Genomic DNA, 18,984 nt, shown 5'->3' with positions numbered 1-18,984 from the left:
AGCCAGGGCACAAAGTTCCCCCTCAACAGCAGTTCTCAAACTTGAATGGGACTCAGAATCGCCTAGAGAGCTTTTATACAACCAGAGGACTGGTTAGCTTTGGTTCGGGGGGGTCTGGGTTTGCCGTGCCAACAAGTTCCGGGCTGTTGAAGCAGCCAGTACAGGGATGCGCGCAGAGAACCACACTCTGACATGAGGGCCACAAAGGTGATGAGGGCACAAGATCGATTCCGTTATAATAGCCATCTTTATTTGTAAAAATCCAGATATAAAATGTATTCTTTCAGTCTTTCCAAGTTTTCCTTTTTACAAAAACAAAAAGGCACATAAAAACCTTCCCCGCTGTCATTCCCATAGACGGTGTTTGTCAGGCAGCCCTCCCCCCTCCCCCCCCGTATAGCTACATGCTTCATTCCGGGACGTCTCGCTTCCCCCACATGCTTCGGTGCTTTCCTACCAGGGTAGAGTTCCGAATTCCAAGACTGAAGTACACAAAGAGGGCGTGGGGGGTGGGTGCAGGTGCGTGGTAGGATGCTCCACGGCGTGCAGGACACGGGGGGCCTAGTAGTAGGTTTCCTTCTCTACCCAGCCTATAGGCAGCAAAGAGAGACAAGACACTTGCAGTAAGTCCTGGCTCTAGGGCACAGTGGGAGAAAGAGTGTCGAGGAGTGACCTGGGGGTGGGTGACAAAGCCCAGGGTCGGGGGAGGGGGGGGGGTCACTCAAATTCGGCATTAGACCTCAACTCTTTCTTTGTTTTTAGAAAGAACATGTTAATTTAGGTTTCTGCCCAACTTTCCACTGGATCGTATTTGGTTTGTAGTCTAAAATACGATCGGTTCTGAAACCTCAATGGAGATCGTGAGGATGGGACTATAGCGATGGGCAGTTTGCAGTTGGCTGGTCCAATGGCCTGGGCCGAGCCCAGACACTTCAGAGGAAATAAAAGACACAGAAATACCGCCTCTCCCACAACCCTGCTGAAGGTAAGATGAAATTACCGCCAGGGCGTCGCCTGATGATGAGTTTTCGGACTTCGTCGTACACGAAGATGAGAAGAGAGTAGGGGAAGGCACAGAACCACCAGGTAGGTCTGGAAATAGAATCAGGTACTAATTTATACATGAACACAAGTCAAAGGAAAGAGAAACCACATTATCACCCAGGACAGTGGAATAGCCTGGAAGGAGGAGCCAAGTACAATCATGGTTAACTATTGAGCCATTAGCACAGAACGCACAGAAAGGTCTTAAGAACAGAATGCTGCTCCCTGCACCCAGGGCCTGGAGAGACTCAGGAAACCAGACTGCAGACTTTATGAAGGAATCCCCTTTTACAAGTTTGGTTTATAGGGTAAGTTGAGATTTTCTGTTGACCATCCCCCAGCAAATGGGCATTTACTTTCTTCCCCTTTCTAAGCTGTTAGAGGAACTTGAGTGTGGTATATATACATTATATCTAACGTCCTGGCATCTGAAGATAAAGCACTGCCAGAGTAGATCAGAACCATGTATCCATCCCTTGAATTCAGTCAGCTGGGTGCTGAATCCCAGCACCAGGGAATGAAAAAAGCTGAGCCCTAATAGGGAACAGAGCTTTGGGAGCCCAGCGGCTGCTGCCACATCCCCAGCCTGGAGACAGGCACCCTGGACAGCCCTGTCAAGGGCCATGCTTTCCTGACTACCAACTTCTGCAGTCAACAGAGGAAGGCGTTCCCAGGGCAGAAGTCTGGCAATCTCTTCTTCCTGGCACTAGAGGTCTTCCTCCACAGCTAAGAGATGATCTCCTTTGGCTCGGTCGCCCAGAGTAACTGAACCACCTTCCTAATTGGGTAGAACCTGTTGGGAACAAACTCTCTAGGCACAGCAAAGGAGGTCCTGAGGCCCTACTCTATTTCAGTGTGACTCTCCACTTCAGGCTTTGAGAGAGCTCGGTGGTTCTCCTGGCCTCCTCTGGACAAACAGTGGGCTCAAGCAGACAGAATTCCCCTCGGACAAGGCCCGCCCCTGTTGTACGCCAGCTCTGTGCAGGGTGCTGGGGACGCGAAGTCAAACAAGATAGCCCATGCCTTGAAGATTACAATCTAGGGAGGAGTAGACGTGACCAGTAATACCAAAGAAGGGGTGTACCTGCACATGTCTGAGGGGGGTGAGCTCCAGGGCAATCAGCCCTGAAGGATTACCCAGACCCATGGGGTGGGGGGTGGGGAAACATCCTGACCAAGTACACGGGCAGGGGAAGAGAGTATCGAATTCACCTACAGAAACTTGCATGGCTACAAGAATGGCTACAAAAGAAGGCTAGAAAGACCGCTTAGATGCTAGTGAGACAGACCCTAGATGCCAGGCCAGCCTTGCACCGAGGATGTCTGCAGTGACAAGATGTCAGTGAGGCCCATGGGGCTTGGCTGGGGTCAATGGAAGAAGTGTCGGCTACAAGCCAGGTGGGATGGGTCTGAGCGAGGCTGGGGAGACTTCGACATCAAAAGCTCGTGTTGCACAGGGGCCACATTCTGTGCGTCAGCATCTTTTCATCAAATGCAGTCGCTTAACCTCAACCAGTGAGTAGACCCCACCCAACACCCTCTGTTTCTAAAAGTACCAGAATTTGGACTTCTGATAAACCCGACCTTTTCGCATATGGGGGTTTACCACAAAGTCCTTCACTGTGTTTTAAAGAGGCCAGTTTGGTTCTGAGCAAAGACCAGCGGTCAGCTTTCTCTGGTCCCCTCCCCCCGTGATCCACCTCAAGCCCGTTTCTCCCCCCTCCTTCCTGGGAAAGCAGAGGATTCAGAGGCCCACGACGGCTGGGGCCTGTGGTGGGAACACACAGGGGCTAAGGAAAGCAAATCAAGATCTGAACCTGATCCCCAAACCCCAGGGCACATCTGGTCCGCCTCTAATGACAACTGGACTGGTGCCATGGGGCACGCAAGCACTCACGCGGTTGGCCGGTGAGCGATCCGGTACCGTGGTACCAGAGCCCGTTTAGCCAAAGCCTGAGCACTGGCCAGTCCTTCCTAATTTCCAGTCCAGAGGAATACTGGACCAATTCCTAACAATAGTAGCTACTGGCACACGTCACGAGAGGAAACGCTCCACGTCTATCTCGCACTTTGTGAGCTGGAAGAGGAGCGACTTACTTGAGGGGGTACATCCTCAGGGCCACGCCCATTCCAGGGCAGTAGGAAAGGAAGGCAGCAAGGGCCGTCTCTTCAAAGAGGCCGAATATTAAGATCTTGTTCCTAAAGAATCAAGGGGAGAGAAAGCTTAAGGACACAAACAGAAGTTTATCTTCCAAAGCCATCCATGCGTCAAAGGGCAGATCGAGGTCTCTGTGCAGGAGCTATACTCAGGAATGTGAGGGCAGATGAAAAAAAAAAAAAGAAAATCACAATTTGCTTCCTAAATCTCCAAAAGCGAGATTCCAGAAACTGCCATGTGTCAGGTGCCGGGGTTTTGCACAGAGTTGAGAAATCCCCAGACCCCTTGGGTGAGGGCCCCGAGCGTTCCCTACTCACTTCATCCCCTGCTGGAAGACGGAGTTCCTCCGGGTCTTACAGATGACCAGGTCAGCCCACTGCACCACCACGATGCTGACGAAGAAGGCCGTGTGGCAAGTGAACTCCACGATTTTCCTCTGTTCGTACGTCTGGGACACGGAAGGCAGCCAGGTAAGCTTGGCCCGCGGCCCGCACGGCCGGTGGCTGAGTGGCCACCGCCCCCCCCGGGGGCTGGAGGGTCCTCCCACTGGCCAGACCCGTACTCACCCACTGCTGCCCGTAGCTGTCCTCTACGTCGTTGATCCAGCGGTCATCCCAGTCCACACGGAGCCCCAGCAGGTGGGTCGGGAGGAAGCCATTCTCAGCCAGGATCACGAAGTATGTGAAGAAGCCTCCCAGCGCCTGGATCATCCCTGCAGATGCGGAAAAACGCCTTTAACCTGGTCTGGGGCATCTGCACGCACTTCACCTGACTGCCTTCAGGGTGGTCTTGGTCACCAGTTGACAGATGACAGGGAGTATGGAGGACCACAGGGACACATCCCTCACCCAGCGCCCTCTTCTCTTTTTGAGTCACTTTTCAGAGCTTTAAAAGACGACACAAAGGTCTCACTCGGAGACATGTGCCCCCCCCACCCCCCCGGCTCTGACTTCATCATCTGCCTCTACCAGGGCACAGCCTTTCAGGGGAAAATGCTTCCCTATGTTTTAATCTCTGCTACACGGAGACTTCTTTCCTCATCTCTTTTTCCCATATTTGAAAGAGTGAACGGGGCACTTTCTGACCCAACCCTCCCCCCCTCCTTCCTTTTCAGGGCCCTTCGCTTCTCCCCTGGCATCTGGTCTCGCCACACTGCCCCGAATTCCCCGGGGCACGTTTCCTCCTATGCTCCGGACCTCCTTAAAATGAGGTCTCCGAGACCACCTGTTAGCTCCACCGGTGGAGCAGAGACCAAGCCCGGTGCGGGGTCACCATGTGGTGGTGACCAGCCAGCCAAACTTTCAAGCTCATGCAACTTCGTCAAAGCCTAACTCTCTATCCAAATCCATGGCCAGTACTACGTACCCCCGGGAACAACTGCCTCGGAATGACCTGTGCCTGGCGAGCTGAGGGACCGCTGAGCCCAGGCTGAAGAACTACGGTTTCCACTAAGAAGTAACTGGGCAGACAGCAGAAGATTTCTTCTCACTCAAGAGGATTTTGTACAAAAAGCTCCCTGAGTCTCACACGGTGTCCTGGCTCTTGCTAGATCTGAAGTCCCCCAAAGCAAGCCCCTAGGCCGCCCCCACCACTACAGACGCTCCCTGCTCAGTGCCGGTGTCCGGTGTCCGGGGACAGTGGCTCACCGATCTGCCCGTAGGCCATGCTGATCAGCCGCTCGTTCACAAGCTTGTCCGTCTTAGGGTTTCTGGGCTGTCTCTTCATGATGTCGCTCTCAGCTTGCTCGTAAGCCAGGGAGATGGCAGGAACCTGGGGGGGGGGGGAGGGAGGGAGGAGTATAAATGTTGTCAGATACCAGGAAGCTGACTTCGTGAACCTTCCTTGCCCTCTCCCTTTTAAAACCGTTCTTCTTTGTACCATGAGATGTTATTACCAGTCCCATCAAAAAAAAGAAAAAGAATCTTCCCTTTTATATAACGTTGCTCTCTGACAAACAGGCGTTGACAGTTGCCTCAGAGAAGGAGTGAGAACACGGCTTCCCGGAGGCTGTGACGCACACCGGTGTCACTACAGCGAGCTGCCACGGCCTCGTGGATGCCGGCAAGCAGCCGTGGGTGAGACAGGGCCTGAGCTGTGAGAATCACTCACCATGTCCGTGCCCAAGTCAATGCAGAGGATGGTGACGGTCCCCAATGGTAGTGGAATGTTTGCAATAATAAATATCAGGAAGGGGGTGATCTCTGGAATGTTACTGGTCAGGGTGTAGGCAATGGATTTCTTCAAGTTATCAAAGATCAGACGACCTGGGAACGCAAGAGTTTGTTTCACCGTGTAGCTCAAAAGAGATGGGCAGGCCGGAAACGGCTACAGACTGACAGCAACGGGAGGACTTTCTGGGGGGCGCTTTACACATACTGCTCTCACCTTCTTCGACTCCAGTCACAATGGACGCAAAGTTGTCATCCAGAAGAATCATGTCGGCGGCTTGCTTAGACACATCAGAGCCAGCGATCCCCATGGCAACCCCGATGTCTGCCTTCTTCAAGGCTGGAGAGTCATTCACACCATCGCCAGTCACGGCCACGATAGCCCCCTGTCCGAAGAAGGGGGAGGGGTCTGTAAGAGCCACACAGTCCCCGGGGCAGAAGTACCCGAGGCGCTACAGATACTGTCCCTTTCCTACGGAGACTCTCTGGGGGCTCAGAACCGGCTCAGCCCAAGAAGCCACCCAGCCACTACTCAACAAGTGAACGGAGGAGTGATGACAAATCCATCCTCCCCACCTCCCCGCCCCAACGAGAGCTCCTCAAATGCAGGACTTTGGGGAGATCTCTGGAAAACCCCATTCCTTTACAGGTCTTCTCAAGGCGCGGGATGAGAGTCTCTCCTGGCCATTCACAGCCCCAGTGTAGACAGGAGGAGCCTGTACTGCTATTCCAGACAAGTGTGGGGGCTCAGACTCTGGGCCACAGTGAAGATGTGTGTTGTAAAGGGCATGGCACTGCTAGACCATTATCAAGTTCCGCCCCCCCCCCCCCCCCCCTGGAGCCACGCCCGGGGCATACACTGGCACACAGACGGTGAGTCTGAGAAAAGCTGGGCCCTGCCGTCACGGAGATCAGAGCCCAGTCCCGGCTGCCCGCTAACCTGTCTCTGGCAGCCTTCCACGATGATAAGCTTCTGCTGAGGAGAGGTCCTGGCAAACACGATCTCCGTGTGGTACTTCAGAATGTCATCCAGCTGCTCGGAGGTCATGTCCTTCAGGTCGCTTCCGTGGACCACGCAGGCCTTGGCATCTCTAGGATCGGGATAGGAAAAGAGGTCACCCCGTGCTTCGCCACCATGATGCTCGTCACCGAGCGGGGCTGTTCTTCGATGCGGAACACTTTGTAAGCAACGTAAAGCCAGAGGGAATTTTTCCCATCAGGTGAAAGCGATTCTCTGTGCGGTATTCTACAGGATACAAAGCATCTTCTTATCTATTCCTTCCATTCAAGGATCACAGACACCTGGGGGGCAGCCTGCCTGTCATTTTCCTTTCCTGGTCTTTATAGAAGACGCACTGAAGTAAAAGGACCAAATTCTAGACAGCAGAGCGAACCCTCTAATAACCCTGAAGTAGGTGAAGGGGGTCCCAAACTTTAACGAAACATCAAAACAATACTGCTTTATCTCTCATCTAGTTTACCGTATTGCCGAATTCTCCATGTTTGACCTACTTGGACAAGTGAGTGTGGCCCTAGAAACTGACTTGCTGCTAGGTTTAGGCGGTATGATCTGTGGTTAACAGCAGGGAATCGGAAGCCCGGCCACAGAGCGTACTTCAGGACGAAGCCTCAGCTTCCCTGCTCTGCCAAGTGGGAATAGTACCTACGTTAATACATCACTGCGCCAAGAGCTTAGAACCGTAAGCACCACCTAGGGGTTGGCCATAAGGACTCGCTCTCAGGGCAACCCTCCCGTGGAAGGACAAGGTTGCCTTCTGGAACCGTAGGGGCAATCCCTATTCAGGAGCAAGCCAGGAAGCAAACCATCGGAGACCCAGGCTGAGGACTCCCAACTTCCAGCATTTGCACATTCAAGGCAGACCGTGCCTCGAGCTTCCTGCCTCACCTGGGGTTCACCTGGCTCACTGGGATGTTGAGGCGGGCAGCAATGTCTTCCACGGTCTCGTTGCCTTCTGAGATGATGCCCACACCCTTGGCAATGGCTTTGGCCGTGATGGGGTGGTCTCCAGTGACCATTATAACCTGAACAAGAAACAGGGCAATTTAGCAAAGGCAGCCGCCAAGCGAAATGACCTCAAAGAGAGTCTTCTGTAAACAGGCACGAGGAAGTATTAAAGATTACTCATCTTGGAAGATCAAAAGGAAAGAATGCAAACTTAAATTGATACAACAGTGACTAACCAAAAATATAAACACAAATGTGTGTTTACAGAAAACACAAAGCAATAACCGGATTTGATCTTGGTACATGTTCACACAGGATACATGGTATCTGCTTCTCCTTTACACAGTCACATAAAAAACTCAAACTTACTAAAACTAGCCAAGAAAAGAAAGGAAAAAAAAAAAAAGATAAAAATCTGACGCGGATCACACTAACAGGCAAAGGTGCCACATGCTGCTGGTCAACAATCCCCAAACTGGCCCAATTCGGGAGAGAGGGTAAGTATGTAAAAGGAATTCAAAATTGTGACTGCTCTTTTTTGACCCGATTACATTCCGAAAAACATACTTAAGAACGTAATCCGAGTGGTGGGGGAGTAACTTTTCCAAAGCTTTGAGGGGCAGTCTCACTAACGAGAATGAAAAAGCGGAAACAAATCAGATAGCCGGCACCAAGGCAGACGACGCGCCCCGGGTCGGTGCACCAAACAACGTTCCGGGGCTTAGCAAGATTCAGAGGACACCGTCCATTAGAAAACCGGTTGACTGAAAGCAGAGAAGACGTGCCATGCACTGCCAAGCATTTCAAAATGTAAAACCTTGCTAAGTCGTTTGCTCTTTTCAAGTAGTATTACGCTTCCATTTCTTTCCCCCAAAATGTGTGTGTGTTTTCTTTTAAACCCGCCCCCCCATCTACTGACGATACCCTTTTAAAACAACTTGGCCCTTTCTGGTGATAACTGAAGTGCTGGAGGTAAGACACTCATCGGCCAGGTGAGAAATCAAGCTGGCCGTGTGGCTCCCGCGGCACCGAGCAGGGCGCCCCGGGGCACTAAAAGCTGATGCCAAGGAGGCACCCTGGGCTCCACCTTAATTCCAGCACTTCGGCATTTGCCCACGGCATCGGGAACAGCAGCCCGAGGAGGATCGATCATGGAGATGAGCCCCACGAAGCAGAGGTTTTCCACAGGGAAATTCACATCATCAGTGTCAAACTGGAAGCCTTCAGGAAACTGTTCGTCTGGCAGATAAAGGTGGCAGAAACCTGCAAGGAGAGCAGGCAGCCCGTGAGGACCTCACTGACCGAACAGGCACCGGACAACAGCAGCTGGCTAGTCAGACAGTCCGCCTCCGGCTCCGTATATAGTGGGAATTATTTTTTTGTAACAGAATGAGGCTTTATTTAACCTTTATGAATGATGTGGAATCACCGGAAGACAAAACATGCGAATGACAGAATCCATCACCGAGCCTCAAAGGAAGAGGCATTGTCCGATGTGGAGGAGACAGGTGAGCCCCAGGATTTCAGGCTTCTAGACCCGCCCGCTCAGGTACTCAGATTTGGCAAAGCATGTAATCATTGGTCTCTGCTTCCTTCTTAAATTTTTTTTTGTTAATGTTTATTTACTTTTGAGAGAGAGAGAGAGCGTGAGCAGGGGAGGGGCAGAGAGAGAAGGAGATAGAATCCAAAGCAGGCTGCAGGCTCTGAGCTGTCAGCACGGAGGTTGACGTGGGGCTCAAACCCACAAACCGTGAGATCATGACCTGAGCCAAAGTCGGACGCTTAACCGACTGCGCCACCCAGGTGCCTCGTCTGCTTCCTTTTTTAGGAAAAAAAAAGAAAAAAATCGAGCCCACATCTCTGCTCGCTATTCCTTTAGTATTACTGAGCACCAGGGTATGTTAAGAAAGGCACCTCAAAATTAGATGAAGGAGAAGGTATGAACCAGAGTATGGAACTAGGCAATCAGTTCTGAGTAACTAAGCTAAGGAGAGCAGGAAGAATTACATAAGGAACTTTCATCTGTCCACCTCCAAAATATCACAAATGCTACCGTTTCAGTTACATTATACAATCAGTGAAACGTCCTTCTGATCTGCACCGGCTCTGATGTGGTAGGAAGGACAGGCAGCATCCTAGGTGAAAAGTTTACCGTTAATCTAATTTGTGAGCTGACGCATAAGCTCTGGTGTAAACGCACAACCATTCTGTGCCAGGCAGGAAACGGTTTTATTCTGGAAGCCCTGGCAATTCATTTTAATTTCATTAAGTTTGTAGGTCAGGGTCATGGCAACAAAAGTTTGATAATGAAGCTCTTCTCCCCGATCTTTCTTCCCCGGGCAAACAGAACTGACCAGCATGAGACCAAAGGTCTAAGTACGGATCAGAAGCAAACCAGCAGGAATTTGCTGCTCACGGGCCCAATGCACCAAACATTTCCCCAGCCCGGCCCTTGTGGTTTTCAGAACAAGGGGGAGGGGGCAGATCGAGGAGGAGGATTCCTCCCGAAAGGCTTTGGGGAGGTCAGCACAACGTGCAGACGCAGACCGGGCGGGTGGCCGTGCCGCCGGCTGCCCACGTACCTAGCACACGCTCTCCGAGGCCACCTAGCTCCAGGTAGGCGTTCTGAAAGGCGTCCTTCAGCTCCTCGTCCAGGGGCTGCTCCTTGCCGTGCAGGAGGATGGAGCTACAGCGGTCCAGGATCCTCTCCGGGGCGCCCTTCATCACCAGCAGGTGCCGGGGCTCAGACGTGTTGGGGTTCTTATGGATGGACAGCTATAAAGGACAGTGGAGACGTGAACGCCAGGTGGCTGGGCGTCATTGGCCCGAATGGGGAGCACAGCTCACTGGCTCCCGGGTATTGGTCATGAAAACCACCAAAACCTCCTACATCTGAACTTTGGGGTCTCCCACCTTGTAGCCTGCTTTGAATGCTACCAAAAAAGCAAGCATAGTGACCCAGCCCGAAATCCCTGGCACGGGTTCGTATCTAAAGCTTTCCTGAAGGGACAGTGGCAACAACGATGGGCACATCCCTGGACACCCAGCCCCCTCCGAACCCTTAGTAAGTATCCCAGAGAGCCCCAAACATTTTAGGGGAGGCTTCGTTTAGCCTAATGATACTCAAATAGATTAGGACTTTCTATACGCAGCCTGGGGTAAAACTTAAAAGCTTTCATGAAGTTTGAATAGTTCAGTTTTAGGAAGCGTGGAAGCTTGTAACATTTCAAAAAGGTCAAACAGCCCTTCTTCCAGCTCCCGTGCCTCCCCGCCCACCCCCTCGCCCACCCGCACCGACGCCAGGTGACCTGGTACTTGTTGGTGGAGTTGAAGGGTATCTCCACGATTTTGGTGTATCTGTCTCTCATCTCCTTCACAGAGCCACAGCACAGCTCAATGCATTTCAAGAGCGCGGACTCCGAGGCGTCGCCTGCAACTGCCCGCTGTGAACGCAGACATCGTTCTTAATTAGCCTGAAACGCTTCACCCAGGCACCACGGAAAACTCGGTGTAACCCGGATGTACTCTGACCGTGTCAGAAGTGGAGGACCGGGCGGGCGAGGCAGAAGCAGTGCTATTCGCAGGGACGGGCCTCCCTGTGCTCAGACCCCCTGCCGGTCACAGCCCTTCAGACACACACCCTAGCTGCCTCCTCCCGTCAGCCCTCCTTCGTCATCCCAAATCCGGCTTCTCATAGAAGAGGGGTGCCTCGAGGGGTCCCCCACCCTGGGGAAGACCGTAACACACGCTTCCAACCTACTTTAGCCTTTTTTTTTTTTTTTTTTATCTTCCCCTGTTGCAAAGTCTCAAAGCCAACACTATTCCCAAACACACATTTCTGGTTATGAGTCTGCAAATACCAAGTGAGAATCCCAATATTTACAGCACCTCCAACGTAAAAGAAAATCCCTTAGGTGCGTTCCCAGGACTGGGGGCAAACTGTGTCAAGGGCAAAACAGAGAGCTTTAAACATAATTCAACTGTGCAAAATTATCTGGGCCTGAATGGTGTGAACTGAAAGCTATTATTAGCTCCAACAGTCATATAATCAGCTAACATCTTAAGTTCAAGACCACACTTGAGGTAACACATACTTCTTTTTTGTGATATACTGTTGACACATGTATGCTTTGACACACGAAGAACATTTGGACTTGTAGCCAACTTTTATATAAATACTTTAGAACTGGGGACGTACAGGACTGCACATGCAAGTGTAGCCTCATTTAAGAAGAAAGGTAGTCAGGTTTGGTAAAAAATGTGAAATAAGTGGGATCATTTTTAATAAAGGCCAGTTAGTAAAGCTGAACAGGACTGCGTGCCTTTTGTGGGGCGCAACCCCTGAAATACTCAGAAATACACCCCATGCTCCCTTTTCTGGCACTTTTAAACTGGGAGAGGTCTGATGCCTGTTGAGTGCCAAGCTCAAAGCCTACAAAATTTCCACTGTGACGCAAGGAAATACGGGAGGCGGGCATCTCAAGTTTTATCCCAGGAGAAACACCCCCCTCCCCAAATCGACACCAATTCAATGCCAAGAACATCTCCCTTAAAGGACAAAGGGGTCCTATCTTCACAGTGGAAGCCATCTCTGTTCCATCTAAGTGAGCTTTATCCTCTTTGACAGCTTGGTTCCCCGCCCCCCGCCACCCCCCTGGAAGCACCCCAGGCAGCCTCACTGAGAACAGGCGAGCCCGGGGGGCCTTGCACATGCCTTCCTCATCCTACCAACCCCATGCTCGGCTCGTGACCTTTCTGAGGCTGTCTCCACTGGGCAGCACAGTGAAATCACAGCCATTTCCCAATTCCCATGGACTCCATGAGGCTGAGCTTAGTTCTGCATCATCAGTAAGCAAGCGGAGAACAAATAAGATAAGAGAAAGAGCTGAGCTATTTTAAGAAAACACACGGCTTAAGGGATTTATTGGAATCTACTGTATCCCGATATGCAAATGCGATCATCCAGTCACAGAAGCAGCCCCTCCCTCCCTCCCTGCTAGGTTAGGTGACACTGTAGAGGAAGGCTGGATTTTGTTCGGTTTTTCACAGTGAAGACTGCCTCCCACCTCTGGTCGGTTTTGACCCTAAGTCCCTCTTCTCTAACCTCTCTGAACCACAGGGTAACCAAGGGAATTCTGGATCCACAGGCAATACAAGCTACACACAGCAAAGCATCACACGGGCCATTCCGAGTGTCGCACGAGGAACGGTTCCGTTACGGGACACAAAGGTCACGCGCTATTAAGGAGAACACTCTCGGGGGAGGTCTCGGGTGGGATCTACACCCCCGCAAAGCAGCCTCACCGCTAACAGGAACTTCTGGGCATACCTTGAGGATAGGCAGGTTTTCCTGGTTAGCCTGAAACACCGCCCTGTTACAAAGACCCGCGATCCTGGACAGAGCGAGCCAGGTGGCTGAACTCTTGTCGAACGACACACCTGACGGAGGCAAGGAAACAAGAGCGGAAAAATCACGCATTCAACTTTGTACGCAAGTCCCATAAAAGGTGAAACGATGACGTCTCCTTTCCCAAGTAATGAAACTCATCAGGCTCTCGGGCAAAGTCAAGAAAAGTCTAAAACCCACGCCCACGACTCCTTACCTAACAGTAAAAAAACTAAAACCAAAAACCACTTAAAAAAAAAAAAAAGAAGAAGCCATGTGAACAGGTGGGGCCAAAGCGTGCGGCGGCCCCCCCTGCACCTACCGCTCTGATTCTCTGTCGTGTCGGCTTCGTGGATCTGATTGTCGAACCACATGTGGGCCACTGTCATCCGGTTCTGGGTGAGAGTTCCAGTTTTATCCGAGCAGATGGTGGACGTAGACCCCAAGGTCTCCACGGCTTCTAAGTTCTTCACCAAGCAGTTTTTCCTCGCCATGCGTTTGGCAGTGAGGGTCAGACATACCTAAACACCAGGAGGAAGCAGAGGACTTCAATCTCGACCAGGAGGGAGTCTTACACCAACTCTGGCTACATCCTAATACAGAAGAAGTTTCTCTGAAGTTAAACCTCTCCGGCCATCCTGTGAAATGCGAATTGTCACAGGACCACGTACAGAGAGGGCTTTCTCTCTCCCCCCAATAAAGCAATAGGTGAAGTGAAAACAACTAGGGTTTACCACACTGTAGTTCTCCCACTCGCCCCCAAATTCTTCGTTACACTGTTGCGGGTCATGGGGTGAGGCCGAAACGTATGCTTTGGGGCTACTATCTCCCACGGAAAACCATGCCGAGGCCTTCTCGCTGTCTAACCCTACCATGTGCTCTGAAGAAAAACTATACACGCACACGTCCGATCAGACATGTGGGCGGCAGCCGCTCTGCAGAGGGCAGGGGAGGAGTCTCACATGCAAGCTGGTCTAAGAGCGAACGCCGCCTTCCCCAAGCTGCTCACCGTGACAGTGGCCAGCAAACCCTCTGGCACGTTGGCTACAATGATACCGATGAGAAAGATGACGGCCTCGAGCCAGGTGTACTCGAGGATCAGAGAAAGAATGAAGAAGGACACACCCAGGAACACAGCCACACCCGTGATGATGTGGATAAAATGTTCAATTTCGGCAGCGATGGGGGTCTGGCCGCCTTCCAGCCCGGACGCGAGTGTCGCGATTCTTCCCATCACCGTGCGATCCCCAGTGTACACGACAATGCCACGTGCGGTGCCTTCAACGAGAGAGGGAGGGGGACCTGGATGTACCTCGCTTTACCAACGAGGCCACGGAATCTGCGCGATTACCTGGCACGGTTAAGAGAGAGACGCAAGCCACACACGTTTTTAAGGGCTCGCGCTTTGGTGGGGGGTTCGCTCTTTCAGAGACCGGCAGAGGGCTTTCTATCCGTGAGCAGAACAGCTCCAAAGCCCATGCCAGCCTAGCATGGCCAACAGATGTGTGCTGGGGGTGGGGGAGCAGGACAGACCGCCCACAGGCTTCCTGAACCTCCCTGCCAGCGAGTGAACCGCATCTGCTGTGCTTGACCACAGGGGTCAGACACGGAGCCAATAAAGCAAGAAGAGAGACGACGTCTCTGGCTTTTGTCGTTGTTGCGAATGCCCGAGACAGACACCGTGCTGCGGATATGAACGGGGGCCTCCAAAGGGCCTACCTTCCACACAGTTGGTTGAAAAGAAGGCGATGTTCCTCGTCTCCAGGGGGTTTTCATTTGTGAAGTCCGGAGACCTGGTCTGGGGCTCTGATTCGCCAGTGAGCGAGGAGTTGTCCACCTGCCCGCGGGACGGGAGGGCTGTGTGAGCGCACACCGGGCCGCCCCACGCACCCCGCCCGAGCCGCGCGGGCCCCGCCGAACCCACCTTGCAGCCGTTGGCAGATATGATTCTGAGATCGGCGGGGATTCGGTCTCCTCCTTTCACCTCCACCAGATCCCCGACTACAACCTCCTCGGCATTGATGCTCATTTTCTCACCGTTTCGAATCACAAGGGCTTGCTTTAGAGGCAGAAAAGTTGACAGCGTTCAGTCAGAGAAAAGCGACTACCGACAAGGGCAGGGTGGTGGTCACTCGAGAAAGCCAAATTAGAAAATGATCGCTGATGTGAATTATCCGAGTGCATGACAAAGATTGCTGATCTTTCCTTTCCATTTATACAAGCTATAAAATCTCGCTCATCTGGAGGTGGCTCTCTTGTCCCCCTCGTGTGCTCTGTCAGGGTATGCTCAGAAGGCAGGCCATCACTCTCTGCCGGGGGGTCTAAGAACAGGTGTGGTTTTGGGTCGGCGGGGGTGGGGGGGGGGGGGGAGGTTTCCCTTTCTCTGACGGAGTCACTAAGTACTCGGGAACCTTAGCTTCACACTAGTTCACACCCGTGGGGGCTGCCAACGGGGAAAGACCAAGCAGCAGGTACCTGAGGGACCATGTTTTTGAAGGATTCCATGATCTTTGAACTTTTAGCCTCTTGATAGTAGGAGAAACACCCAGTTATGATGACGACAGCGGAGAGGACTACGCCAAGATATAGCTGGAAGGGAACACACAGGTTAGAAGCACAGGCTCTCCGTAAGGAGCCGCGAACATTCAGGTAGTTCTTGACTGAATACAAAACTAATCTGTAACAGAGAGGTCAAGGCTTCAGAAATTATCCAATACAGAACTCGTGTCTTCACATTCAGCTTCCCAAAGACCGTGTACAGGAGTGCCAGAAATGGGGTCCCAGGGACTCGGTCGCTCCACCTCGACAGACTTTTGAAAATCTTTTAGGTGAATCTGTTTCTCCCATTTTATGAAGACAAACATGTTTCTGAAACGTGTGACTTCTGAGGGATGGCCACCGCACGTCTCTGGACGTGTTATTACGTGCCAACATTAAAGGCTGTGCTCTGCCGTGTGAGTGGCAGCCGGACCCGGGCCGGGACCTGGGCAGAGCCGCCTGGTCACAGCAGCGACATGCAGGATGGACCTCCAGCCCAGAAGAGCATCTAGAGGGCCGGAGCTGGAGGGAGAAACCGCAAATGAAGAAGAATGGATGGGCCTCGACGGCACCAGTTGCTAACCCTGCTTTTCCCTCGTGCTTAAAAAACATCAGCCAACCAGCGGTAACCGGTGGAAAACTGGCGGGTGGCAAAGACCAGGAGAATACTTTGTGCACACTTTGTCATCTAAGTTAGGAACTACAGAACTCACATTATCATTTTGAGGTTCCTCTTCTGTGGCGGCCTGGATGCCGTAAGCTAAGAAACAAAGAATCGCTCCGATCCACAGCAACATTGAGAACCCCCCAAACAGTTGCCGACAGAACTTGACCCATTCGGGAGTGGTGGGCGGTGGGGTGAGGGCGTTGGGGCCGTCTCGGGCCAGGATCTCAGCAGCTCGAGCGGTTGTTAAGCCCTGAGAAGCAGAGGGTTGGATACACGTAAGACACCCTGCCCCGGCCCTTATAAGAGGATATACCCACCCGATAGCTGGAGAACTAGGATAATGGGTTCAGGAGGAAACCAAATTCCCCAAGCTACAGAGCCTGTAAAACCCGGCCAGTTCTGATGAGGACTCCCCCCACCCCTCCCCCCTGCAGGCACGGCTGCCCAAGGAAGGTCCCGGAGGACCCCACAACATCCACACTGAAATTCGTTTTAAACTGGTCCATGAACAAATCTGAATCCAGTCTGATCTCTTCTAAATTTAGATAAGGGACTCATGCCAAAGTGCGTTTTTACCAAATAGATAGAGCAATGTTAATTCATTGTTAATTCATTAGTTCATTTATTTTTTTAAAGTGTATTTATTTTGAGGGGGAGAGAGCACATGCATAAGAGCAGGGGAGGGGCAGAGAGAGAGAGAGAGAGAGAGAGAGAGAGAGGGAGGGAGGGAGGGAGGGAGGGAGGGAGAATCCTAAGCAACAGTGTGGAGGCCGACACGGTGCTCAAACTCACAAACCGTGAGATCATGACCTGAGCTGAGATCAAGAGTCGGATGCTTAACCGACTGAGCCACCCGGGCACCCCAACTCCTTGATTCAGTTTTACAAATTAAGAGCTTCTGAGTTTTTTTTTTGCATTATTGAATCTGTCAGGGAGGGGAAGACAGAAAGCCTCTATAAACAAAAAAGGAAAAAAAAAAAATCTCTGTGGGAATCCAACCTGTTAGTGGTTAAACAGCCAAGTTTTAAATAAAGAACTTTATTCTTTGGATGGCAACTGACACAGGGTCTGGCTGGAGAGGGTTCATGTAGGTGCACGGTCTAGCTAACCCCCAGGCAAGTTGCCAGTTTAGAAGTATTCACTGGAAAAATCCATTGTTACTAAAGGCCTTACGCTTCTTTACATAGGCCTTAAAACACATGGGACAGCAGACAGGAGATAAAAGGCTACCATTACAAAATCTCGTATTATCAAAATGCCCAAGTCAGAAAAAAGAAAAAAAAGAAAAAAAAGACACAAAGCTAATTTCTGCCCAAAGTGTCTGTTAGTACGTTGTCTGTGTCCACATTATTTTAAATATCTGAATTCCCTGAGGAGTATGGGGACCAGGGAAACGAAAACCAAGAAGTTAAGGGGAAACGAGGACTCAGTTAGGACCTTCCTCTGCCTCATGTTCCCGTGTGACCCCACCCCACCCCACCCTGAGCAGAGTAACAGACAGCACCACTCAGCATCAGAGTGCTCTCACCGTGCCAGGCACTGAATCCAGAGCCTCGCCTGAATTCTCACAACAACCCTTTTAAGGTGTCATCGAAAGTGAGGTGATGAGGGGCGCCTGGGTGGCTCAGTCTTAAGCGTCCGACTTCGGCTCGGGTCATGATCTCACGGTCCGTGAGTTCGAGCCCCACATCGGGCTCTGTGCTGACAGCTCAGGGCCTGGAGCCTGCTTCGGATTCTTGTGTCTCCCTCTCTCTCTGCCCCTCCCCCGCCCGTGCTCTGGGTCTCTCTCTCTCACACTGCAATGAACTCACTGGTAGAAGTACAAAAGATTAAGTACTGGAGGGTCAACTATTCAACTCCATTTCGCGAATGTAGAAAAATGGAGAGAAAGATTTGTAATCAAGGGCCAGGGAACGCGCGCGGCTGTGGGGTCATTCAGGATCAAATCCTGGTGCTTTCCCTGACTGGATCTCACCTGTTACAAAGTGGGGAAAATAACATCTACTTTCAAAGTTTCGTGGGGAAACAAGGTACTGAAGAAACACATAAAAACCCAAGCTCTGCATGTCGCACAGCAGATACTCGGATGGTGCCTGTCTTCACTGTCTTCCCAGGGTCCCCAGGGTTACGCCCAGGACACAGAGGAGATGCCACAGGGACACGTGAGACTCTGTACAAGTTGGAAATTCAACATACTCGGCTCAGGTCTGTTCCATATTTGCGGTGAAGTTCGTCAAGGCTAAGTTTATGGTCATCCTAAGGAAAAACAGACACAGAAGACTTAAACACTGTACCAAAAAAAAAAGATTGGGGTGAAGCATTCATGTGGCTCATTGCTGCTACTAGGCTCCAAAAACGGGCTTTTCTCCGGTGCAGAAGGCGATATACGTCTCTCACCGCGGCCTAATGGACCTGCCACCACACAGCTGTGCGCCGAGCGCCCGTCACCAGAGGACAGAGACAGCTGTGGCGTGAAGTCCCTGGGTGCCGGCCACATCACTTCAGAAAACCCCATCAGTCCTGGAGCTCGAGGAAAACCTTGCTTGCCTTCTCTGATGACCAGGGAGGTTCTAGCCAGCCTGTGTCTGTGGAAGCCTCCAGAGCCCGGAAGGTCGGAGGTTCCCCGGGTTTGGTATAATCCAGAAATAGAGAAAAGCAAAGGCCCATGGTGTATCAACCACACTTCCTTCTGTGCACCTTTGGCTAGGCCAGGGTGCCTGGATAACTCTTCCAACCCTTGTAACAGCCTGGAAAAATGGAAATTTTCCATACTGACCTCTATAGTTCGGTAAGGTCTGTACAATGACTGCTTTCCTTTTAAAATGAAGCCAAGTCTCTGACTCAAATGACTGGGGGGGAGGGAGGGCAGTGGGGGAGGGGGAAGATCATACAACAAAAATGATACAAGTAATTTTTAAGGAGAACGAAAAGCATCCTAATACTTACCATAGAAACTTCTTTCTTCAATTCATCCATATCCCTCTCTTTCTTGGCCTTCTTTTTGTCGCCATGCTCTGAAACAGCCGCAGGTTCATATTTATCACGTCCAACCTACCA

The 18,984-nt window shown here is 51.6% G+C and overlaps 1 protein-coding gene across 2 annotated transcripts in view; it reads right to left on the bottom strand.

Annotated features, from left to right (window-relative positions):
- Positions 1-228: 228 nt before the first annotated feature.
- Positions 229-18,984, bottom strand: part of ATP1A1 (ATPase Na+/K+ transporting subunit alpha 1) — a 30,166-nt gene continuing 11,410 nt past the window's right edge. For both annotated transcript variants that reach the window (XM_043575937.1, XM_043575938.1), the window contains exons 2-23: positions 18,874-18,978; positions 18,124-18,183; positions 15,974-16,177; positions 15,198-15,311; positions 14,647-14,781; positions 14,442-14,559; positions 13,732-14,000; positions 13,045-13,243; positions 12,666-12,775; positions 10,645-10,779; positions 9,919-10,111; positions 8,424-8,599; positions 7,277-7,413; positions 6,311-6,461; positions 5,588-5,756; positions 5,312-5,466; positions 4,849-4,972; positions 3,769-3,914; positions 3,520-3,650; positions 3,142-3,243; positions 1,001-1,092; positions 229-590 (exon numbers count right to left, since the gene is read on the bottom strand). In XM_043575937.1, the coding sequence (XP_043431872.1) occupies positions 562-590; positions 1,001-1,092; positions 3,142-3,243; positions 3,520-3,650; positions 3,769-3,914; positions 4,849-4,972; positions 5,312-5,466; positions 5,588-5,756; positions 6,311-6,461; positions 7,277-7,413; positions 8,424-8,599; positions 9,919-10,111; positions 10,645-10,779; positions 12,666-12,775; positions 13,045-13,243; positions 13,732-14,000; positions 14,442-14,559; positions 14,647-14,781; positions 15,198-15,311; positions 15,974-16,177; positions 18,124-18,183; positions 18,874-18,978 (3,054 nt within the window). In that variant the 3' untranslated portion in view covers positions 229-561. The remainder of the gene's footprint in view (positions 591-1,000; positions 1,093-3,141; positions 3,244-3,519; positions 3,651-3,768; positions 3,915-4,848; positions 4,973-5,311; positions 5,467-5,587; positions 5,757-6,310; positions 6,462-7,276; positions 7,414-8,423; positions 8,600-9,918; positions 10,112-10,644; positions 10,780-12,665; positions 12,776-13,044; positions 13,244-13,731; positions 14,001-14,441; positions 14,560-14,646; positions 14,782-15,197; positions 15,312-15,973; positions 16,178-18,123; positions 18,184-18,873; positions 18,979-18,984) is intronic.

This window comes from Prionailurus bengalensis, chromosome C1 (genome assembly GCF_016509475.1).
Source record: "Prionailurus bengalensis isolate Pbe53 chromosome C1, Fcat_Pben_1.1_paternal_pri, whole genome shotgun sequence".
Taxonomy (NCBI): domain Eukaryota; kingdom Metazoa; phylum Chordata; class Mammalia; order Carnivora; family Felidae; genus Prionailurus; species Prionailurus bengalensis.
Note: the sequence above shows the minus strand (reverse complement) of the source record. Positions and strands in the feature narration are given on the sequence as shown.